The 25,587-nt window shown below is 41.0% G+C and overlaps 1 protein-coding gene across 3 annotated transcripts in view; it reads left to right on the top strand.

The window, feature by feature from the left end:
* sec16b (SEC16 homolog B, endoplasmic reticulum export factor) overlaps positions 1-23,602 on the top strand; it is a 52,028-nt gene extending 28,426 nt beyond the window's left edge. The window contains exons 19-27 of one of the 3 annotated variants that reach the window (XM_071345986.1): positions 6,238-6,357; positions 8,515-8,599; positions 8,999-9,280; positions 9,473-9,501; positions 9,824-10,003; positions 10,316-10,420; positions 13,154-13,265; positions 22,057-22,081; positions 22,163-23,602. In XM_071345986.1, coding sequence (XP_071202087.1) covers positions 6,238-6,357; positions 8,515-8,599; positions 8,999-9,280; positions 9,473-9,501; positions 9,824-10,003; positions 10,316-10,420; positions 13,154-13,265; positions 22,057-22,076 — 933 coding nt within the window. In that variant the 3' untranslated portion in view covers positions 22,077-22,081; positions 22,163-23,602. Of the gene's footprint in view, positions 1-6,237; positions 6,358-8,514; positions 8,600-8,998; positions 9,281-9,472; positions 9,502-9,823; positions 10,004-10,315; positions 10,421-13,153; positions 13,266-13,749; positions 14,140-22,056; positions 22,082-22,162 lie in introns of those variants that run through there. The other 2 variants (XM_071345988.1, XM_071345987.1) reach the window with 2 other exon arrangements.
* Positions 23,603-25,587: the final 1,985 nt, after the last annotated feature.

Here is a 25,587-nt window from a genome sequence, read left to right on the forward strand (position 1 = left end):
ACCCAACAGACAGGGATTATTCTTTCTTTTCATCAGTTCATAAATCATATTCCAGAATTGACTATTTTTTGTTGGACTCCAAACTAATTTCAGCAGCTGAGTCGGTTACCTATCACCCCATTCTAATTACGGACCACTCTCCTCTGTCCATGGTGCTGAAACTCGACAATATGTCGACAGGTCGGCGACCGTGGCGCTTAGACGCATACCTGTTGAAAGATGAGGCTTTTTGTCAGTATTTGAAGGAGCAGATTGCCTTTTTCCTCAGTACTAACGACACGGGGGATGTTGACGACTCCACCCTTTGGGAATCTCTAAAGGCTGTGATTAGAGGTTACATTATTTCTTATACATCAGAGAGGAAGAAACGTGCCAATACTAGGCTGAGAGAAATTGAAAGAGAGTTAGGGGAACAGGAGAACGTTTTTAGGACAAATTCCTCGTATACAGTCCTTGAGAAGATCACAAAGTTAAAGTATGAATACAATACCATCCTTTCGAAACGGGTGGGCTCTTTACTTGCTAGAACGCAACAAAGTTATTTTGAACTGGGGGACAAACCACATAAATTATTAGCAAGACAGCTAAGGCATGTACAAGCATCTAGAGCTATTCACAAAATAAAAGACAAGAAGGGTAAAATAGTAACAGATCCGCAGGACATTAATAAATGCTTTGCGCAGTTTTACTCAGAGCTATACCAATCAAAATGCGATGCTACTGATCCACAAACTATGGAACGCTTTCTCGCTGAATGTGAACTTCCTAAACTAGACAGGGGGGCAGCTGCCGCACTCGATGCAGGGATAACCTTAGATGAAATTAACACAGCGATAGCACAATTTCCAAACAGCAAGGCCCCTGGGCCCGATGGATATGTAATAGAATTCTATAAGAAGTACTGCGCTAGTCTATCTCCACTTATGCTGCGAATGTTTCAACAATCCAAAGAAAATACCAAACTCCCGCAAACACTGTATGAGGCTACAATAGCCCTGATCTTGAAAAAAGATAGAGATTCCATGGAGATGTCGTCGTATCGCCCCGTGTCGTTACTCCCCATAGAAAACAAGGTGTTGACAAAGATATTGGCAAACCGATTGAAAAAATATATTTCCGACATCATACACCCTGACCAGACAGGTTTTATCCCGGGCCGACATATATACTACAATTTGAGACGCCTTTTCAACGTAATGTATCATGATCATAAAGTTGAGGCAGTGGTAATAGCTCTTGATGCAGAGAAGGCGTTTGATCAGATTGAGTGGAAGTATATGATGTCGGTTCTGGAGCATTTCGGATTTGGAAAGGAATTTATTAATTGGATAAGAATTATTTATGCACACCCAATGGCGTCCGTTGTGACCAATCAGGAAATGTCGCAGTCATTCCGCCTGTTCAAGGGGTGCCGACAGGGGTGCCCTATTTCGCCTGCTCTCTTCGCTATAGCCATGGAACCCCTTGCTACTCGCATTCGGGCATGTGCCGATATAGCTTCTGTTAAAATAAAAGACACACAGCACAAAATTTCCCTATATGCAGACGATGTTCTTTTGTTTTTGTCTAAGCCTAAAACTTCTATTCCACCATTACTTAACTTGATAAACACATTCGGCTCCTTCTCTGGCTACAAGATAAACTGGCAAAAAAGTGAGTTGATGCCAATATCACGGCCTGTGGATATGCAATTTCTGCAATCTACCCCGTTTAGAACAGTGAGGGACAAGTTCACAAGCCTTGGCATTGTAGTGACAAGAGACCTTGACCAGCTATTGAAAGTGAATTGGGACATGAAAATATATCAGCTTAAACAAAATATAGATTTCTGGAAAACTCTGCCTATTTCCTTGGTTGGTCGTATAAACGCTATTAAAATGGTTGTCCTACCCAGGTTTCTTTACCTCTTCCAATGTCTACCCAATTTCATACCACAAAGCTATTTTAAGAAACTGGATTCAATAGTAACTCCATTTTTATGGGATAACAAGGCAGCCAGAATTTCAAAGAAGCATTTATGCAAGTACAAGATAGAGGGGGGCTTTGGCCTTCCTCACTTCAAACTGTATTATTGGGCTGCTAATCTGAACATTGTGTCTTTCTGGAGGGAAAGTTTACCTGCGATGAGACAGAAGGATATGCCTTCATGGCTTTTGATCGAGCAGGCCTCCTGTCAACGTTCCTCACTCCCTGCACTTGTTAATAGCCCATCATATGTGAAAAAACCCACTTATGACTCCAATCCAGTCATTTGTCATACGCTTAGGATCTGGAAACAGATTAGGGATTTTCTTAACATACCCACTGTTTACATAGACAGCCCGATTAGCCTGAATCATGCTTTCCACCCTGCATTGGATGATGTGGTGTTTTCACAGTGGAGGGAGAAGGGGCTCACAACAATTGGTAATTTATACATAGATGGTCAGTTAGCTTCATTTCAACAATTACAGGCAAAGTTCAACATGCCAACAACACATTTTTTCAGATACCTCCAAATCAGGAATTTCTTAAGGACACATATCCCACAGTATGGCATTAAGCCCAATAGTCCTACATTAGATAGCTTGATACTTGTCAAACCCCATTCAAAAGGGTCGGTCTCTAGACTGTATGATGTGCTACAGGCCCACATAGAGGTATCCACAGACACCATTAAAAGGGCTTGGGAACAAGAACTTGGTTCAGAAATCTCAAATGAGGACTGGATAGAAGCTCTCAGGAATATAAACCACAGTTCAGTGAATGCCAGACACAACCTTGTACAGTTTAAGGTGATACACAGGTTACACTACTCAAAAGTAAAACTGCATAAAATATTCCCGGACACCTCACCACTGTGTGAGAGGTGCAAGCAGGATGAGGGGACGTTGACCCACTTATTCTGGACATGCCCTAAATTACATGCTTACTGGGCTCTCATTTTTGATTACTTATCTAAGGCCTTTGATAGAGTTCTAGCCCCAGACCCATTGATCGCTCTGTTTGGTACAGTTGATGGGAATAACCAGGAAGGGAAAGCTGTCTCTCTGTGTACTCTATTAGCCAAAAGGCTCATATTGCAATTTTGGAAATTGGAGACTGTACCTACCTTTGAAATGTGGTTACGGGATTTAGGGAATGTAATACATATGGAAAAGATTCGATACAACACCTCCAATAGAAGTCCATTGTTTTACAAAATATGGCAGCCGATACTGGATAAATGGTCTAGCCCCGCTTCATAACTGGGCTGACGATCTGCTGCTACTCTGTGCTGTACTCCACTCAATATTTATTTTTGGCTGAACTACACTGCTTGTAATGACTATATGCTGTCTTCTTATACATGTACCACCTAATAGGATTTTGTTTTATTTTGTGTATGTGTGAGTTAACTTTTGTTTTGTCCTCTAAACTGGCCATCCCATTCAACAGTACAATGAATGTCATTGTTTGTATTGCTGTCTTTTTTACTTTATTTTTATTGGAAAATAATAAACATATTATAAAAAAAAAAAAATAATGGCAAGAATGGAGGAGGTCTTTATTCTAGTGAGATTGCTAAGGCGAACACCGCCATGTTTAGTTTTGCCCAACCTAGGTCGAGGCACAGACTCGGTCTCAATGGGGATAGCTGAGCTGACTACACTGACTGTGCTAGTGGCAGAATCCACTAAGCTGGCAGGCTGGCTAACAGCCTGCTGCCTGGCCAGCACCCTATTTCATTGTGGAGCTAGGGGAGTTAGAGCCCTGTCTATGTTCGTAGATAAGATGAGAGCACCCCTCCAGCTAGGATGGAGTCAGTCACTCCTCAACAGGCCAGGCTTGGTCCTGTTTGTGGGTGAGTCCCAGAAAGAGGGCCAATTATCTACAAATTCTATCTTTTGGGAGGGGCAGAAAACAGTTTTCAACCAGCGATTGAGTTGTGAGACTGCTGTAGAGCTCATCACTCCCCCTAACTGGGAGGGGGCCAGAGACAATTACTCGATGCCGACACATCTTTCTAGCTGATTTACACGCTGAAGCTATGTTGCGCTTGGTGACCTCTGACTGTTTCATCCTAACATCGTTGGTGCCGACGTGGATAACAATATCTCTATACTCTCTACACTCGCCGTTTTAGCTTTAGCCAGCACCATCTTCAGATTAGCCTTAACGTCGGTAGCCCTGCCCCCTGGTAAACAGTGTATGATCGCTGGATGATTCGTTTGAAGTCTAATACTGCGGGTAATGGAGTCGCCAATGACTAGGGTTTTCAATTTGTCAGAGCTAATGGTGGGAGCCTTCGGCGTCTCAAACCCCGTAACGTGAGGAGTAGAGACCAAAGAAGGCTCGGCCTCTGATTCCGACTCACTGCTCAATGGGGAGAACCGGTTGAAAGTTTCTGTCTGCTGAATGAGCGACACCGGTTGAGCATTCCTACAGCATTTCCCCCAGAAGTCATGAGAAATTTGTCCGGCTGCGGGGACCGTGCGAGGGGATTTATACTAACGTTACTATCTGTACTTACTGGTGGCACAGACGCTGTTTCATCCTTTCTTACACTGAAATTACCCTTGCCTAACGATTGCGTCTGAAGCTGGGCTTGCAGCACAGCTATCCTCGCCGTAAGGCGATCATTCTCCTGTATATTATGAGTACAGCGACTGCAATTAGAAGGCATCATGTTAATGTTAACGTAAACTCACCCCATTCCGTACAAATGTGCACAACCGCAACATTCAAACGAGGCTACAAAGAAAACTAATGGGACTGTAGCGACTGTGTTGACTTCAAAATCGGGCGTGTGAACTACATTTCTATTCAAGCGTTGATCGACATGGCTCTATAGTATTGGAGAAAAGTTGAAAAAACGGACCCTCCGTTACATCGTGACGTGTCATGTCGTAACGTACAGCACGCATAAAGCAACTATTTCTGTCTTACAATCTCTCTCCACCAGGTGTAGCACTTCTCTCATCGTTTAAAAACAAGAAATGGACAGTGACGGGGGTAAGGGGGAGATACCTAGTCATTTTTTGTGTCATCATTGCATGCGATCATCATTCTCAAAGCCGCTGTTTACTTCTAAGATCACTTTGGCACCACCCTAAAAACCCGATTCAAATTCGACACAAACCTTCAAATAGGTATATAATGACACATTATATAAACTCTTTATAGTGTTTTATTTACATTTTAGAGGCGATAAGGTGATCAGTTGGACAGATCGAGTGAGAAAAAGCAATTTTCCCACACAACATCTCTCCTTCTCACTATCACGCATTATTTTCGCTTCCCCACCCTTTATTTTTTTTAAAGACCAGACAGGGCTCATTGCCTTCTTGAATCATGCAGAAACGGGCAGCGTTTAGGTCATGTAATTGATTCTGTTGGAAAGGGAAGAAATTGTGCTTTACAATGGTATTGACATTACAGTTGATCTGGAAGTATTACGTTTTTGGGGTGCTAAAATAAGGTCAATTGTACGGACCAAGGCGATGTACAAAAGTGAGTGAGTTTACGTTACTACTTAGCTTCGGCTGTTGGAAGTCCTGACGAACCATTTCCAGATAAAACGTACGGAGTGAAAAAGTTGAGTGAGGGAAAAACTAAAAATATAAACGGTAATTAAAAAGTAAAAACTGTAAAGTTGTCAGGTAGCAAAGTAAGGTAGCAAAGTAAGGTTGGCAACAAAATGCCATATTGCATTCCTAGTAATATTACTAGGAATGCAATACTAATACTAATAGTATTGCAATAACAATACTAATATTACTACTGTATTACTAGCATTCCTAGTAGTACACTTCAGGGCCTGTATTCATAAAGCATCTCAGAGTAGGAATGCTGATCTAGGATCAGTTTTCAATTTTAGGTCATAATGAATACCATTACATGGACAGGAACGACCTGAGCTCCCGAGTGGCACAGTGTTCTAAGGCACTGCATCCCAGTGCAAGAGGTGTCACTTCAGTCCTTGGTTTGAATCGAGGCTGAATCGCATCCGGCTATGATTGGGAGTCCCGTAGGGCGGCGCACAATTGCCCCAGAGTTGTCTGGGTTTGGCCGGGGCAGGCCGGCCATTGTAAATAAGAATTTGTTCTTAACCGACTTGCCTAGTTAAATAAAGGTTCAATAAAAAAATACAAAAATGACCTGTTCCAGAGGGTACCAGATTAGGCACTAATGTACAGTAGTGTCTTAAAAACACTGTGTGTGTGTGTGTGTTAGCTCAGCACTTTCCCTGTTTGTGTGTGTGTCCACCCCTCCCAGCTGGCAGAGCGGCTGAAGCAGTGTGAGGGAATGGGACAGCTCAGTGACACAGCTGACGACAGGCCTGGACAGGAGCCTGACTGGCTACAGCAGCTGAGATACAGACAGCAGGGCATACAGGTGACCACACCACAATGCATCACCATTGTACTCGTCATGTCTCTCTCTGTCACATTTTCACATGTTCCTCTGTTTGTGTTGGAGATGATTACCTACAGTGGGGCAAAAAAGTATTTAGTCAGCCACCAATTGTGCAAGTTCTCCCACTTAAAAAGATGAGAGAGGCCTGTAATTTTCATCATAGGTACACTTCAACTATGACAGACAAAGTGAGAAAAGAAATCCAGAAAATCACATTGTAGGATTTTTAATGAATTTATTTGCAAATTATGGTGGAAAATAAGTATTTGGTCACCTACAAACAAGCAAGATTTCTGGCTCTCACAGACCTGTAACTTCTTCTTTAAGAGGCTCCTCTGTCCTCCACTCGTTACCTGTATTAATGGCACCTGTTTGAACTTGTTATCAGTATAAAAGACACCTGTCCACAACCTCAAACAGTCACACTCCAAACTCCACTATGGCCAAGACCAAAGAGCTGTCAAAGGACACCAGAAACAAAATTGTAGACCTGCACCAGGCTGGGAAGACTGAATCTGCAATAGGTAAGCAGCTTGGTTTGAAGAAATCAACTGTGGGAGCAATTATTAGGAAATGGAAGACACACAAGACCACTGATAATCTCCCTCGATCTGGGGCTCCACGCAAGATCTCACCCCGTGGGGTCAAAATGATCACAAGAACGGTGAGCAAAAATCCCAGAACCACACGGGGGGGACCTAGTGAATGACCTGCAGAGAGCTGGGACCAAAGTAACAAAGCCTACCATCAGTAACACACTACGCCGCCAGGGACTCAAATCCTGCAGTGCCAGACGTGTCCCCCTGCTTAAGCCAGTACATGTCCAGGCCCGTCTGAAGTTTGCTAGAGAGCATTTGGATGATCCAGAAGAAGATTGGGAGAATGTCATATGGTCAGATGAAACCAAAATAGAACTTTTTTGGTAAAAACTCAACTCGTCGTGTTTGGAGGACAAAGAATGCTAAGTTGCATCCAAAGAACACCATACCTACTGTGAAGCATGGGGGTGGAAACATCATGCTTTGGGGCTGTTTTTCTGCAAAGGAACCAGGATGACTGATCCGTGTAAAGGAAAGAATGAATGGGGCCATGTATCGTGAGATTTTGAGTGAAAACCTCCTTCCATCAGCAAGGGCAATGAAGATGAAACGTGTCTGGGTCTTTCAGCATGACAATGATCCCAAACACACCGCCCGGGCAACGAAGGAGTGGCTTCGTAAGAAGCATTTCAAGGTCCTGGAGTGGCCTAGCCAGTCTCCAGATCTCAACCCCATAGAAAATCTTTGGAGGGAGTTGAAAGTCCGTGTTGCCCAGCAACAGCCCCAAAACATCACTGCTCTAGAGGAGATCTGCATGGAGGAATGGGCCAAAATACCAGCAACAGTGTGTGAAAACCTTGTGAAGACTTACAGAAAACGTTTGACCTCTGTCATTGCCAACAAAGGGTATATAACAAAGTATTGAGATAAACTTTTGTTATTGACCAAATACTTATTTTCCACCATAATTTGCAAATAAATTCATAAAAAATCCTACAATGTGATTTTCTGGATTTTTTCCCCCTCATTTTGTCTGTCATAGTTGAAGTGTACCTATGATGAAAATTACAGGCCTCTCTCATATTTTTAAGTGGGAGAACTTGCACAATTGGTGGCTGACTAAATACTTTTTTGCCCCACTGTATTTACTGGGTATAAACATCCTTGTATAGAGTTGATTGAATAATGGTAGTAAATGGGACTCACTGTAGTTGGATCTTAAGATTCACCTAAATTGGTATTAGCCTATAATCCACTGGTACTGGTAGGTTGTCAAGTGAGTGAAATTATGTCAGTTGGCACTTTTGTCAAGGTTGCTTAGGTGGTAAGTACTTACTATAGTCCAGCTGGCAAGACTAGACTCAGGTTTTTAACTTGCCTCAGTCAGCACAATGGTTGACCTTACATAGACACTGGTAACATTTGTATTACTACATTAGAATCCCTTTGTACCATTTAAATTATATATTTCAAACAATACCAGACCGTTTGAAATTCTTCAATTGGCTCATATGATCTTAATTGTGTATTTTTTGTCTCTTCCAAAACATTCTCTACACATTATGATGCTATGGTTAAAACGTATCTATTTGCTTAGATGGGGAGCAGTGGTTGTAGTGATACATACCAGTCACCAGCAGACGGGAGTGCATTGGCCCATGAGGAGAGCAGAGTGTATTCAGGTAAACCTACAGTCCCAGATCATTATTTCAATGGACAATTAATAACAATTTATTGGACTCATATAGCACTTTTCCTGATGCTCAAAGAGGTTACATAGTAAGGGGGAACTCACTTCATCCACTTGGGTGATGTATGGCCACCATTTGTGCCACATCCAGTATTTCTCTGCTCTGTGTCTGTGTCTGTATGGTGTGGTACCCTCTTATTCCACCTGGGGGGAGTGTCTCATGTATCAGAGTTGCATGATGACTCATCAGAGGGCTCCTCCTATCAACCAGTTGCACAGTGTTTGAACCATGTCCCAGGTCGAAAGTAGTGATTTGATAGGGAATGGGGTGCTATTTGGGACGCACTCCAGTGTTGTAATTTTTGTCTTCACTCCTTTGGTTTCGCTGTAGAATCAGACACTGGTGATCTTTCTGCAAGGGGAGATGACCAGGGACTGGATGCTAAATTCCTCTCCCACAAAGCAGCAGAAGAGCAACAACAACAGCACGTGCAGCCACAGCAGATCAACACCCAGCCTCCGCTGCCGGTCATGGCTTCTAACACTCAGCCTGCAGTGTCACCTGTGGTGGGAGGCCAGGACCACAGTTACTACTACACAGACACTGCACAGCCTCCACCTCAGCCTTCACCTCAGCATCCTACACTGGACTGTCCTCCTTCAGCAGGGGAAGGTGAGAAAATGGATGAAGGCCCTGGTTTTGATTGATCAAACATACTAGTGATTCAACCCTGTTTCTGGTGGTTTACAATGAAACATGCTCATTTAATGTAACTCCTTTTTACTCATTTTATGAATCTTCTTACATGTTTCTGTTAACTGTGATATGAGGACCTCATGCTTTGATTTCATTGTATTGTTCTAGGGGCTGATCCTTCTGCTGGCCCAGGCATGGTGAGTGCTCAGGAGAGTTTTATTGGCTACCAAACATACATTACATGTATATACACGAACATACCCCCTATTGGGGCATACAAATTTAATCTCTGTAAAGATTTCCAGTGATTTATTCCTGAGCACCTGCTGTTTCTGTCAGTGGTGCTGTATTTTATATGTAAAACATAAATAAATAAACAAATAAAAACTTTCAAAAAACGGATCAAGCATGTGAAATCGTTTGATAAATGTATTTGTGAGACTCAGATGAGGTCATGTGTCTTGTTTGTGTCCATCGAGATGTCAAATGACAGTCTGTATATCTGTCTCTCCTATGCAGATAGGGGTCCATATAAATGCTGGCATGATGCCAGTGGCAGAGTATGGTCAGCAGTATGGTCAGCACTATGGCCAGGAGTATGATTATGGAGATCAGCAGGCATGGCAGCAGGGAGGGCACCAGGCCACCATCAGGCAGGAGGGCAAGGACTCAGAGCTGGACAAAATCCAACCAAAACAGGTGGGTGGAGCCTGATGCCTGTCGTCATGTCGACAGCATCAGATAAGAACCAGAATTTGTTTTAATAAGCCTCTCTCTCTCTCTCTCTCTCTCTTTTCTCTCTCTCTCTCTCTCTCTCTCTCTCTCTCTCTCTCTCTCTCTCTCTCTCTCTCTCTCTCTCTCTCTCTCTCTCTCTCTCTCTCTCTCTCTGTGTCCATCTCCTCTCTCTCTCTCTCTCTGTGTATCTCTGTGTGTCCATCTCTCTCTCTCTCTCTCTCTGTGTCTCTCTCTCTGTCTCTCTCTCTGTCTCTCTCTGTGTCTGTGTCTGATCAGAGCATCAAGTCGGGGTGGTTTAGCGGCTGGTTCAAACACAAACCCAAAGAGGAGCAAAGTGAGGCGTCTCAGGATGCAGACTCAGCTGACCCAGTTCCCACTATGGTAAGGGTCAAGCAGACCTACTGTTAACTCTTAGCTAGCTGTTAGATGGGGGACATAACAGCGTGCGCTGTCAAGTCAGTGATCTCAAGTTTAGGTTTTGTAGTTTACAGTCCAACAAATGATGTCGATGGACATAATACTATTTTGATGATGATGGGCAAGAAAATTATGAACTTAGTTGAAAACAATCTTTTAAAATGAAAAGGATTCTTCAAATTAACCACTAAGGCAGTTTTGGCTATTATTATTATTATGATATTCAGATAATTTGATCTCCTTGTACCTCTCATAAGACCCATTGGAGGTGGTGACGATGTTTAGTTTGAATGTAGACCCATTGAACCTTTTTAATGAAGGTTAGCCACTAGCTCTAAGTAGGGTATGGTATTTGCTGTCCTTTAAGCACTAGCTCTAAGTAGGGTATGGTATTTGCTGTCGTTTAAGTACTAGCTCTAAGTAGGGTATGGTATTTGCTGTCGTTTAAGTACTAGCTCTAAGTAGGGTATGGTATTTGCTGTCGTTTAAGTACTAGCTCTAAGTAGGGTATGGTATTTGCTGTCGTTTAAGTACTAGCTCTAAGTAGGGTATGGTATTTGCTGTCGTTTAAGTACTAGCTCTAAGTAGGGTATGGTATTTGCTGTCGTTTAAGTACTAGCTCTAAGTAGGGTATGGTATTTGCTGTCCTTTAAGCACTAGCTCTAAGTAGGGTATGGTATTTGCTGTCGTTTAAGTACTAGCTCTAAGTAGGGTATGGTATTTGCTGTCGTTTAAGTACTAGCTCTAAGTAGGGAATGGTATTTGCTGTCGTTTAAGTACTAGCTCTAAGTAGGGTATGGTATTTGCAGTCGTTTAAGTACTAGCTCTAAGTAGGGTATGGTATTTGCTGTCGTTTAAGTACTAGCTCTAAGTAGGGTATGGTATTTGCTGTCGTTTAAGTACTAGCTCTAAGTAGGGTATTGTATTTGCTGTCGTTTAAGTACTAGCTCTAAGTAGGGTATGGTATTTGCTGTCGTTTAAGTACTAGCTCTAAGTAGGGTATGGTATTTGCTGTCGTTTAAGTACTAGCTCTAAGTAGGGTATGGTATTTGCTGTCGTTTAGGTACTAGCTCTAAGTAGGGTATGGTATTTGCTGTCGTTTAAGTACTAGCTCTAAGTAGGGTATGGTATTTGCTGTCCTTTAAGCACTAGCTCTAAGTAGGGTATGGTATTTGCTGTCGTTTAAGTACTAGCTCTAAGTAGGGTATGGTATTTGCTGTCATTTAAGTACTAGCTCTAAGTAGGGTATGGTATTTGCTGTCGTTTAAGTACTAGCTCTAAGTAGGGTATGGTATTTGCTGTCGTTTAAGTACTAGCTCTAAGTAGGGTATGGTATTTGCTGTCGTTTAAGTACTAGCTCTAAGTAGGGTATGGTATTTGCTGTCGTTTAAGTACTAGCTCTAAGTAGGGTATGGTATTTGCTGTCCTTTAAGCACTAGCTCTAAGTAGGGTATGGTATTTGCTGTCGTTTAAGTACTAGCTCTAAGTAGGGTATGGTATTTGCTGTCGTTTAAGTACTAGCTCTAAGTAGGGTATGGTATTTGCTGTCGTTTAAGTACTAGCTCTAAGTAGGGTATGGTATTTGCTGTCGTTTAAGTACTAGCTCTAAGTAGGGTATGGTATTTGCTGTCCTTTAAGCACTAGCTCTAAGTAGGGTATGGTATTTGCTGTCCTTTAAGCACTAGCTCTAAGTAGGGTATGGTATTTGCTGTCGGTCAACCAACTCTTTCCAGTTCAATGGCAATGTTTGCAACACATTCTGCATAAATACGGTAGTTTAGCTATTTTGTTGTCCATAGCATCTGAATTGTACAGCTACGATCCATAAGTTACAATGATAAAGCATAAGCTACAATGATACAATAACTATTTGTGTCATAAATGGTAGAGGTTTAACTACTACTTTCCTGAGAGCATTGTATCATGCAATTTAGATTAAAACAGTGATTTTTAAAACTTGCTCTAAATATGCCAATAAGTCAAGTCACAAGTAATTTGAAGGATTTGATTGTTTTTTGTTATTAAGTGATAACAGTATATTAAAATGTTTGAGACTAACGGGCTGATAAATTGTTGTAAGTTAAACATAGTTTTTAACAATGCAAATATAACCTACCAATTGTCAAAGTAAAGCTTTTCAGAAACATCTTAAATACATGATTACATAATCAGAAACAAGTAGCTTTCCTTATGTCAATGACAGTAAACTCTCAAAACTCACCATGGAGAAGCTATTGAGTCTATGTATGCCCCTTAAACTGGAGGTTCTGAGAGATAAGCAAACCTAACGCATCATAGTGCCGTTAAATGAATTTAGTGTAAGGTGGCTGACTTTCCGAGTGATGACCCCTTAGTACAGCTGAAGGATCTTAATTTGATCACTCTTTTGTTGCAGATGAGCTTCGTGACTTATATAAATTAATTGAAAACACAGGTTAAATCAACAGTATTCCACTTTTCATGTAGCCTACTTTTGTCCAGCTAATAGCCTAACCACCGATCAAGCAACATTATGGACTAAACGTTCAAATCCTGTTGCTGCAGGATTATTTTGCTATGACAATACTGGTCAAATTAAGATCCTACATCTGCATCCTTAGTGCCCCTCGGTATGTATTCGTCGGTTACGTCATTGTGCAATACTAGGTCAGTGGGTCTTGGGCGTTAATGTAACATCATTTATGTGTATTTCCTCAGGAGACGCCTCCCACTTCCCTATTTTCTTTCCCTTCCACTACCAACATCCCTGCAACCAATTTTCCTACCCAGCCTGCATCTACTGGTATCAACGCCTTTTCTCGGAAAGCGGGTGAATAACAGGCCGGAATGCATTGGACAACACATAGACTAAAGTTTTTATGTTTTTCTGCAACCACCCACCATACATCATACACCTGTACACATACACAAATCATTAATGATAATAAAATATTTGTGGTGACAATTGATATTGATATTTAATGGATTACTGGATGTTGGAACTGCAGAAATGCATTAATAATGTGCAGAACAGTGTCCAATACTGTCCAGAGTTGTGGACAGGAGGCTGCAAAGCTCACTTATCACTGTATCTAATTCTCCCGGAAGCGAATTTGGGCTGGTTTTCTATTTCTCTTTCACCTACACTTTGATGAAGGCTCTATGCTGAAACATGTTGGGGACTTTACATTTTTTGAACTGCTCTATGCCCTGTAGATAAAGGCTTTTAAAATGTAAAACCCATCTGGAGTGCCTGGAACTTAGACTCGTCAAACAATTTTACACTCTTTTGTTGGATTTTTCCTGTTTTTCAGATTTTTAATTCCCCACTCCAGAGCGATGGTGGATGTTTTTGTGGGATACTTGTAGTGCTCCCGATATATTGTTTCCTGTCGGGCTGCTCTTGAACCAGACATATTCATGCTGAATGACAACTGTATGCTTGTCTTGGCTAACATGAAGTGAGGAATTTTGACTGGTGCTTCTTTTGTAATGAAATACCCAACATGCTCTGCCATATAGTGATAGTGCTTCCATTGATAGTGTTAGTGCTTCGAGTGTTAGTGCCATTGAGTGATTGTCTGAACTTTGGTCTGCTGTAGAATCCTTTCAGTAGTTTTTAAACAACAGAATGAGTACAACAGAGAAATACAAATGGTTTATAACAATGCTTTTTTGTGAATATATTTTTCTCAATCAGAAAACAGTGCTCATGTGCTATTTGACCTGAATACTATTGTATATGAGACATAACCTTGATTTCTATGAGTATCCCTCCCTTTTATCATTATCTAAACTATAGATGAATATGGTTAACTTGTTTAAACTATGGATTATAATTGTCATATTATTCACAAACAAGTTGTATACAACTTGTTGCTAAATCATTGCTGCCCTTTGAGCTTTGAATCTGGAGCAAAGTATGCATTTCAACCATTGCACTACCCTGCATAACCCTGACAAACTCTGCAACACATACTGTAAAAAAAAACTTTAACCAATCTAATAATACTTTTTAAGTACCATACATTCTGTCATTAATCTAGATAAGTTGCAGCCAAGGAAATGTTTTTCCTATGTCCAACATGAGTGTGATATTCACACACACATACGCACACACACGCCAGCACACACACTCTACACACACATACACTACCGTTCAAAAGTTTGGGGTCACTTAGAAATGTCCTTGTTTTTGAAAGAAAAGCACATTTTTTGTCCGTTAAAATAACATAAAATTGATCAGAAATACAGTGTAGACATTGTTAATGTTGTAAATGACTATTGTAGCTGGAAAACGGCAGATTTTTTATGGAATATCTACATAGGTGTACAGAGGCCCATTATCAGCAACCATCACTCCTGTGTTCCAATGTCACGTTGTGTTAGCTAATCCAAGTTTATCATTTTAAAAGGCTAATTGATCATTAGAAAACCATTTTGAAATTATGTTAGCACAGCTGCAAACTGTTGTTCTGATTTAAAGAATCAATAAAATTGGCCTTCTTTAGACTAGTTGAGTATCTGGAGCATCAGCGTTTGTGGGTTTGATTACAGGCTCAAAATGGCCAGAAACAAAGCTCTTTCTTCTGAAACTCGTCAGTCTATTCATGTCCTGAGAAATTAAGGCTATTCCATGTGAGAAATTGCCAAGAAACTGAAGATCTCGTACAATGCTGTGTACTACTCCCTTCACAGAACAGAGAACTGTCTCTAACCAGAATAGAAAGAGGAGTGGGAGGCCCCGGTGCACAACTGAGCAAGAGGACAAGTACATTAGAGTGTGTAGTTTGAAAAACAGACGACTAACAAGTCCTTAACTGGCAGCTTCATTAAATAGTACCCGCAAAACACCAGTCTCAACATCAACAGTGAAGAGGCGATTCCGGGATGCTGGCCTTCTAGGCAGTGTTCCTCTGTCCAGTGTCTGTGTTCTTTTGCCCATCTTAATCTTTTATTTTTATTGGCCAGTCTGAGATATGGCTTTTTCTTTGCAACTCTGCCTGGAAGGCCAGCATCCCGGAGTCGCCTCTTCACTGTTGATGTTGAGACTGGTGTTTTGCGGGTACTATTTAATGAAGCTGCCAGTTGATGACTTGTTAAGCGTCTGTTTTTCAAACTAGACACTCTAATGTACTTGTCTTCTTGCTCAGTTGTGCGACAGGGCCTTCCATTTCTCTTTATATTCTGGTTAGAGACAGTTTGCGCTGTTCTGTGAAGGGAGTAGTACACAGCATTGTACGAGATCTTCAGTTTCTTGGCAATTTCTCGCATGGAATAGCCTTCATTTCTCAGAAGAATTCAGAAGAAAGATCTTTGCCATTTTGAGCCTGTAAGTGAACCCACAAATGCTGATGCTCCAGATACTCAACTAGTCTAAAGAAGGCCAATTTTATTGCTTCTTTAATCAGAACAACAGTTTGCAGCTGTGCTAACATAATTACAAAAGTGTTTTCTAATGATCAATTAGCCTTTTAAAATGATAAACTTGGATTAGCTAACACAACGTGCCATTGGAACACAGGAGTGATGGTTGCTGATAATGGGCCTCTGTACGCCTATGTAGATATTCCATAAAAAAATCTGCCGTTTCCAGCTACAATAGTCATTTACAACATTAACCATGTCTACACTGTATTTCGGATCAATTTGATGTTATTTTAATGGACCAAAAAAGTGCTTTTCTTTCAAAAACAATTACATTTCTAAGTGACCCCAAACTTTTGAACGCTAGTGTATACATCTCATATACAATAGAGCTCAATATCACTCAGGAATAACCCTGAACCGGAAGAGAAGCACAACAAAATCTACAGAAGGCCAGCATACTGACCCCTTAAATGTCTGAACTGGGATTGTATGAATGTATGAACACTGTGCAGGACCCCAATGCCAACCAGGCCACAACCCACATATCTATTCTCAGATGCCCTTTCAGCCGGACAGTATTTTGACATCATGTGTTGAGTTGGTAGGCTACGCAGGCAGGCAGGGGGAGTGAGTGGGCTTTTAAGGGCTCAGTGTTCACTGAGATAACTTAACAGCTGAGATCTGGTTCCCCTGAGCTGACAGATGGGGAAATGGCCAGCATCGGACGCTGCAAAGTAGTGAAAGTAGTAAAGCTGGTCAAGTAAATCTCACCTAAAATCTCAAGTCATAAGTAAAGGATCCAAGAAAAGTTATTTTTGGAGCAAGTCTCAGGTCTCATTGGTCATATTTTGCAGCTATATGCAACAATGACTCATGTTTAGATAGACCTATCTTTGTCTAATCATTGATTTCGAGTCACAAGTTAATTTCAAGTCCTAAAGTCCAAGAAAAGTTATGTAGAAAAAGTCTCAAGTTGTGAATTGTAAGCTCAAATCAAGGCAAGTGCAAGTCCTAACGTTTTATGCCCCAAGTCTCAAGTTCTTGGTAATTCAGTATCTTCTAGACATTTGCGTTAACTCATGTGTAGTTGCCAATGCATTTTATACATAAAATAACACTTTTACGACAAACTCCAATGCAAGCTTGTAAATCCTGCTGTGTGATAAGTCAAGCTATCAATTTCTAGCTGTATACAGTGCCTTCGGAAAGTATTCAGACCCCTTGGCTTTTTCCACACTTTGTTACGTTATTTTAACATGGATTCAATAAAAACAAATCCTCAGCAATCTACACACAATACCCCATAATGACAAAGTGAACGCAGGTTTTTAGAAATTGTTGCAAATTTTATTTCAAATAAAAAACAGAAATACCTTATTTACATAAGTTTCAGACCCTTTGCTATGAGACTCGAACTTGAGCTCAGGTGCATTCTGTTTCCATTGATCATCCTTGAGATGTTTCTACAACTTGATAGGAGTCCACCTGTGGTAAATTCAATTGATTGGACATGATTGGAAAGGCACACAGCAGTCTATATAAGGTCCCACAGTTGACAGTGCATGTCAGAGCAAAAACAAAGCCATGAGGTCGAAGGAATTGTCCGTAGAGCTCTGAGACAGGATTGGGTTGAGGCACAGATCTGGGGAAGGGGACCAAAAAATGTCTGCAGCATTGAAGGTCCCCAAAACACCGTGGCCTCCATCATTCTTAAATGGAAGAAGTTTAGAACCACCAAGACTCATCCTAGAGCTGGCCGCCCAGCCAAACTGAGCAATTGGGGAGGTGACCAAGAACCCGATGGTCACTCTGACAGCGCTCTAGAGTTCCTCTGTGGAGATGAGAGAACCTTCCAGAAGGACAACCATCTCTGCAGCACTCCACCAATCAGGCCTTTATGGTAGAGTGGCCAGACGGAAGCTACTCCTCAGTAAAAGGCACATGACAGCCCGCTTGGAGTTTGCCAAAAGGCACCTAAAGACTCAGACCATGAGAAACAAGATTCTCTGGTCTGATGAAACCAAGATTGAACTCTTTGGCCTGAATGCCAAGCGCCACGTCTGGAGGAAATCTGGCACCATCCCGACGGTGAAACATGGTGGTGCCAGCATCATGCTGTGGGGGTGTTTTTCAGCGGCAGGGACTGGGAGACTAGTCAGAATCGAGAGAAAGATGAACGGAGCAAAGTACAGAGAGATCCTTGATGAAAACCTGCTCCAGAGTGCTCAGGACCTCACACTGGGGCGAAGGTTTACCTTCCAACAGGACAACGACCCTAAGCACACAGCCAAGACAACGCAGGAGTGGCTTCGAGACAAGTCTCTGAATGTCCTTGAGTGGCCCAGCCAGAGCCCGAACTTGAACCTGATCGAATATCACTGGAGAGACCTGAAAGTAGCTGTGCAGCAACACTCCCCATCCAACCTGACAGAGCTTGTGAGGATCTGCAGAGAAGAATGGGAGAAACTCTCCAAACGGGGTATTGTGCGTAGATTGATGAGGGAAAAAACTATTTCATACATTTTGGAATAAGGTTAACAAAATGTGAAAAGTTCAAGTGGTCTGAATACTTTCCGAAGGCACTGTATATTTTTATTCAGTAGGACCATATTATCTTAGGTGTCGACGGTTGCATGAATTATTCTGATATCTTGACCTTGAAAGGCCTTTATGTTGGTTATTGGCTGAAAGATTTGTGCACTGTAGTTGCTGCCTAGCTGCAAATTATAATTTGAAGTTTAATTAAAAGTAAATAGCTGATGATGCTAACACGCTATAGTATAAAAAATATGATCAGTGTGATTCTATGATAGTTGCTGGTTGAAAATAGATCTATACAGGAACTTCTTTTCAGCAGGTTCTGTATAGGTGGATGTTTTTCCCCTAGACATCAAGATTGAGACTGATTTTAATAGACCATGGTCTATGGTTGTTTCTCAATTGTCAAAAAAGCTGTCCTCCTTCATCTGCACTGATTACTGTATAGTATATTACATTATTAGATATACCCTATTGTCTTGTTGTTAAGATGAGTGCATTACTGTAAATCAATCTGGATGAGGGCCTGCTATATGACAAATATGTAAACGTTCACAGAAATGTACTTTTCGTACAGATAATGCAATGCGTTACATTCACAACTAAACAGGGACATGGAATAAACAGTTAAACAGACACAGGCCAACATACATAAATGGAAAAGTCTTGACAGGTGAAAGTTCATAATTAGGCAGGCTGTCTCTTTTCACCTGGTCAGTTCTTTCAGATTAGTGCAATGGAGTTGAGGAGAGGACAGAGTTTATAGGGGAAAAAACGATAGTGAAAGAGAAAGAGCCTGTGATGTGTAATAACAGCCACCTCAGCTTTACCTCAGCATCAGTTCTGTTATTTTACATGTCTGTTGTAATCCTGGTTACAGGATAGATACCCTAGGTATTGTGTATAGGACTGAACATTTTTATTTAGTTTGTTTATAACTCACACTAAGGCTTAGGTCAGGGCCCCCCTGAGAAATGTTCTGGTTATGTCAGGAGTGGTGACGTGACGTCAGAGAAGATTTCCCTTTGGTGACATTGGATGGTGCGTAGTAGTGGGAGTAGTACAGGGTTTGGATATACTGTGCCTCAATCAGGACACCATCCAAACCCTATTGATCAACCGGAGCCTGTATAATGAGGCCAAACAGCCAGGACCACAAGGGCAAACTTTTCCTTAGGGGTATGTGCCACAGTATCAGCCAAAATATAAATCTGGCTCTGAGACAGTATGGCACATGTTAGGATTGAGGGGAAACTGTATTCTATAAAAAGCATGAGCTGACACACCCCAAAATATTTGTAAAGGTGCTGACTAACGGAGAATAATCTACAGTACCAGTCAAAAGTATGGAGAATCTGAAATCTAAAATATATACTTTTGATTTGTTTAACACTTTTTTGGTTACTACATGATTCCATATGTGTTGTTTCATAGTTTTGATTTCTTCACTATTATTCTACAATGTAGAAAATAGTACAAATAAAGAACAGCCCTGGAATAAGTAGGTGTGTTTAAACTTTGGACTGGTACTGTATATAAAAATGAAGAAAGTCACACACTATAAACTGTATTCTGTGACACAGATACACATACGCATGTGGAACAGTCTGGCCCTGACCACATGGCCTACAAAACAGGTACCATTAACAGGATATTATTCCATAGAGGTAATCTAAACTAGCCTATCACTAGAAGGGATATGCAATATGTATGATTATTTTCATTGTATTTCTCTCAGAAAACAATGCCTTGTCATTGTATTTGTAAATGTAAGGAATTTCCTTCAGGGTCTTATCAATGTTTTTTATTTAATTTAATCAGACAAGTATAGGCCCAGAAACCAATGTGCAAACATGTATTATATTTTAGGTAAGTCATTTATGGCCATAGTAATTTGTATATGGTTTGCTTAATACAGAACCTTATTCATTAAATCTCTTGGTTATGTTTTACAAGAAATATTAATTGACAAGTGTTTTAACTTTGGTTTGATATACTTAGAAGTGTTATTCAATCATGTTACTATATCTATTTATGATAGACAATTATTTACCACTGTGTTTTACAGAAATATATTGCAGTTAAGGCCCAGTGAAACTGAATCTTGTGAAAATGTTAATTTACATGGGAATAGCAAGTCCATAAATTAAATGTCATATGATGCCTTTCAAGCAGGAGTGAAGAATTTCAAATTATGCCTGGTCCCATCTCCTTTTACCATTAGTCAACACTCCTGGCTCTAGGGCTGGGAATAGTGACCCAGTGTCCAGCCAACGTGTTCAGGCCCCCACCCGTTACACTGGCAGCCTCAGGATGTGTCCAAAATGAACACTATTCCCATTTTTCTACTCCAATGCTACTTTAGTAGTGCACTATACACTGATTGTACAAAACATTAGGAACACCTTCCTAATATTGAGTTGCACACCCCCCTTAGAACAGCCTCACTTCATTGGGGCATGGACTCTACAAGGTGTTGAAAGCGTTCCACACGGATGCTGTCCCATGTTGACTACAATGCTTCCAACAGTTGTGTCAAACTGGCTGGATGTCCTTTGGGTGGGGGACCATTCTTGATGCACACGAGAAACTGTTGAGCGTGAAAAACCCAGCAGCGGTGCAGTTTTTAACACACTCTACCATACCCTCTTCAAAGGCACTTAAATATTTTGTCTTGCCCATTCACCCTCTGAATGGCACATTATACGCAATCCATGTCTCAATTGTCTCAATGCTTAAAAATCCGTAGCCCTTTCCTGCAGTCAAATGACCAAAACGCCCTCTAGTTCCCTCATTGGTGGAATGTTGTTCAAATTTTTCATAATTTAAGCATCAATAAACATTATATATAAAAAACGGTTTTGCTATATTTCAGTCTTTTGTGATGTACAGTAAGTGCAAACTCAACATTGAATACATTTCAACTCTATATCTGACACGGTACAGGTGTCTTCTTTTTTTTAAGCCCATAACCATGTGTGAGGTGACTTTGTTTCAAAGTAGATTTTAACTAGCCCACTGCAGTAAAGGGTTAACTTGTCTCCTCCCCTTCATCTACACTGATTGAAGTGGATTTAACAAGCGACATCAATAAGAGATCATAGCTTTCACCTGGTCAGTCTATGTCATGGAAAGAGCAGTTGTTCCTAATGTTTTGTGCACATCAAGCTGCCTCACGCTACAGAAACAGGAGACAGGGACCTGCTCCTATGAGCTGTTTCGGCTGGCACAAACCAAGGTTCGTGCTAGGCTACTGAGGCTGCCAGTGTAATGGATTCCAGGACACGTTGGCTGGACACTGGGTCACTATTCTCAGCACTAGAGATAGGAAAGACAGCTGCTAGTAAGATTCCCAGCCATGTCACTGGTCTGGACCACATCTCAACAGTGAAAACTATCCCTCATTCCTGATTGTGTTGTTTCGCATCACCCTAAAGAAGGCGTGGCGAAATGTGACTTTTTAAATAGACTGATATAAAGTAGCCTACATGGGCTGGATGATGTAGTGTTGTCTCCATGTTTTAAAGGGGGGGGGGACACTGACTAAATGCAATCCTCTGATGTCACGTGGGAGTATTTCATGGATAAACAAATAAGATGGCAACGGTGCTGGTAATTATAAAGTAAGTTCCACAATGGAAAATGTATAACACACTTATAAAAAGGCCTATTGTTATATGATTCTTTCTTTTTTCTTTCATCTTTATTTTCAGGGTCTTGTAGGGTGAAATAAATGTACAGGTAACAGCTGAAATAAACACATGCCAACAATTAAGTGTCTTAAAGGTCCAATGCTGTAACGGTTCTCCTCCTCCTCTTCATCCGAAGAGGAGGAGCAAGGATTCGACCAAAATGCAGCGAGGTGTGATGACATATTGAAATTTATTTAAAGACGAAGACGAACACGAAAAACACTTGGAAAATTACAAAATAACAAAACGACGTAGACAGACCTGAACATGGAACTTACATAACTACACGAAGAACTCACGAACAGGAACAGACTACATCAAACGAACGAACAACCGAAACAGTCCCGTGTGGTGCGCAGACACAGACACGGAAGACAATCACCCACAAACAAACAGTGTGAACAGCCAACCTATATATGGTTCTCAATCAGAGGAAAACGTCAAACACCTGTCTCTGATTGAGAACCATATAAGGCTAATTACAAGTGACCTAAACATAGAAACACAAAACATAGAATGCCCACCCCAACTCACGCCCTGACCAACTAAACACATACAAAAATAACATAAAACAGGTCAGGAACGTGACAAATGCAGCTGTTTTTATTTAAATATCTAATCATTTCTGGGTAACAATTAAGTACCTTACTGTGATTGTTTTCAATTAAAATAGTCAAAAAGAAACAAAAATAGGTTTTTAGCTAAGATAAATTTCTCAAGCAAGAATGTTGCTAGGACTGTCTGGGAGTGGTCTGAGTGGGAGGGGGAAAACTGAAAACTAGCTTAATGGTCTATTAACTAATTTACCACCTGGCAATGTTACTAGGCAGGCCAAAACTCCATCCCACCAAAGCAAGCTGTAATTTCAAGCAGTCTTTTCGAATAGCTCTTACACTAAAGGGGCATTATCATAATGTTCACAATTTCACAGTATTATTCCAACCTCATAATGTGGAAATATATATATATATATATAAAAGACAGAAAAATTATGTTTAATAGGGCCTTTAATAGGGTGCTGGGCCAAGGACACCATGAGCTGCCAGAACAGCTTCAATGCACATTGTCATAGATTCTACAAGTGTCTGGAATTCTATTTGAAGGATAAGACACCATTCTTCCATGAAAAATGTCAGAATTTGGTGTTTTGTTGATGGTGGTAGAAATTGCTTTATCAGGTGTGGTTCCAGAATCTCCTATAAGTGTTCAATTGGGTTGAGATCTGGTGACTGGCACGCACGCACGCAGACACACCCCCCCACACCTACACATCCTCTTTGAGACCCCTCTTTCAGAGACACTGAGATCTCTTCTTCTAGCCATGGTAGTCAAAATAATGGGCAACTGGGCATTTTTATACATGATCCTAAGCAATTAATTAACTCAGGAGCAACACCTGTGTGGAATTACCTGCTTTCAATACACTTTGCATCCCTCATTTAATCAAGTGTTTCCTTTATTTTGGCAGTTACCTGTATGTTGTGCCTGTCACCAGTTCCATAAATTCTGTAATGTCTACTGTACTGTGACTCTTGAACTGAAAATGAACGTGTGTACATTTAAAGTATATGTGTGGTAATGGTATTTTTCTACTTCAGTGCTACTTTAGTAGTGCTCTATGTAGGGAAAAGAGTGCCATTTGTGACACAGCCTGAGACACACTAACTCAGTGGCCTTGTGGTTAGTGTCCACCCTGATGTTGGGAGTTTGATCCCCAGCTGAGTCATACCAAAAACTGTAAATATTAGACCAGATGTGTCTCTGCCTGGCACTCAGCATTAAACGAAAACTCCATTGTTGACTTAGTCCCAAAATGTTTTGCTTGTCAGATATAAAGTCTTCAAAATACATAAATCATCCCTGTATGATGCATTTTTCCTCATATCATGCGTTATGCATCATATAATGCAAAATGCATCATAAGGGGATGATTTATGTATTTTGAAAGTTACAAATCTTGAAAACTTGATTGCTGACAAGCCAAACATTTTGGGACTATGTCACCAATGGACTAATGAAACAAATACCAAAAGATAGTTTTTTTGTGGAGTTTTCCTTTAATTAGATAGATTGTGGATAGACAGTGTCCTGTCCAGTGGGTGTACTTGTACATCAAGCTGCCTCACGCTACAGAAACAAGAGATAGGCGCCTGTTCCTATGACCAGTTCCGGCCCGCACAAACCAAGGCTCGTGCTAGGCTACTCAGGCTGCCAGTGTAATGGGTGGGGGCCAGGACACATGGCTGGACACTGGGTCACTATTCTCAGCCCTAGAGCCAGAGAGACAGGAGAGACAGCTGCTAGTAAGATTCCCAGCCAAGTCACCGGTTTGGACCACATCTCAACAGTGAAAACTATCCCTCATTCCTGATTTTGTTGTTTTGCATCACCCTAAAGAAGGCGTGACAAAACTTGGCTTTTTAAATATACATATAAAGTGGCCCACAATATGCTGGATGATGTAGGAGATAGTGTACCATTTGACATTTATCCATGTGTTAAAGGGGGGATACTGAATAAATGCAATCAAATCCAATCACATGTATTTATAAAGCCCTTTTTACATCAGCAGATGTCACAAAGTGTTATACAGAAACCCATCTTAAAACCCCAAACAGCAAGCAATGCAGATGTAGAAGCACAGTGGCTAGGAAAAACTCTCTAGAAAGGCAGGAACCTAGGAAGAAACCTACAGAGGAACCAGGCTCTGAGGGGTGGCCATTCCACTTCTGGCAATCCCTTCTTTCCAAGTCACTGAGATCTCAAACCAAGGCTCGTACAAGTCTACTGAGGCTGCCAGTGTAGGACACATTTGCTTGACACTGGGTCACTATTCTCAGCCCTAGAGCTGGAGAGACAGCCACTAGTAAGATTTGGCTTATTTCCATGTGCCAAAAGGGCGGACACTGACTAAATGCAATCCTGTGTTGTCAGGTGAGAGTATTTCATTGGTAAACAAATAAGATGGCAATGGTGCCGATAATTCTAAAGTAAGTTCCACAATGGAAACGGTATAACACACTTATGAACAAAATGTACATAAATAATTTATAAAAAGGCATATTGCTATATGCAATCCTGTGTTGTCATGTGAGAGTGTTTTATGGGTGAACAAATAAAATAAAAATAATTAGATTTTATTAATCAAATCTAATTTTATTTGTCACATGCGCCAAATACAACAAGTGTTTACCATGAAATGCTTACCTACAAGCCCTATCCCAACAATGCTGAGTTAAAAAGTACTAAATATTTGGTACAAATAAAAAAGTAAATAGTCACACAATAAAACAAAAATAACGAGACTATATACAAGGAGTACTGTTAGATAGTCAATGTGCAGGGGTACGAGCTAATTGACGTAATGGGGATATTAGGATCCCCATTAGCCGACGCCAATGGCGACAGCTAGTCTTACTGGGGTCCAACACATAACAAACATTACAACTGACATACATGTAAAACCTTAACATGTAGTATGTGTGTGTGCATCTATCAGTTCCACATACATGTCAGTACATACACAACAAGTACGTCACATGGTGGAGAGGC

The sequence above is a fragment of the Salvelinus alpinus genome, chromosome 16 (genome assembly GCF_045679555.1).
Source record: "Salvelinus alpinus chromosome 16, SLU_Salpinus.1, whole genome shotgun sequence".
Classification (NCBI taxonomy): domain Eukaryota; kingdom Metazoa; phylum Chordata; class Actinopteri; order Salmoniformes; family Salmonidae; genus Salvelinus; species Salvelinus alpinus.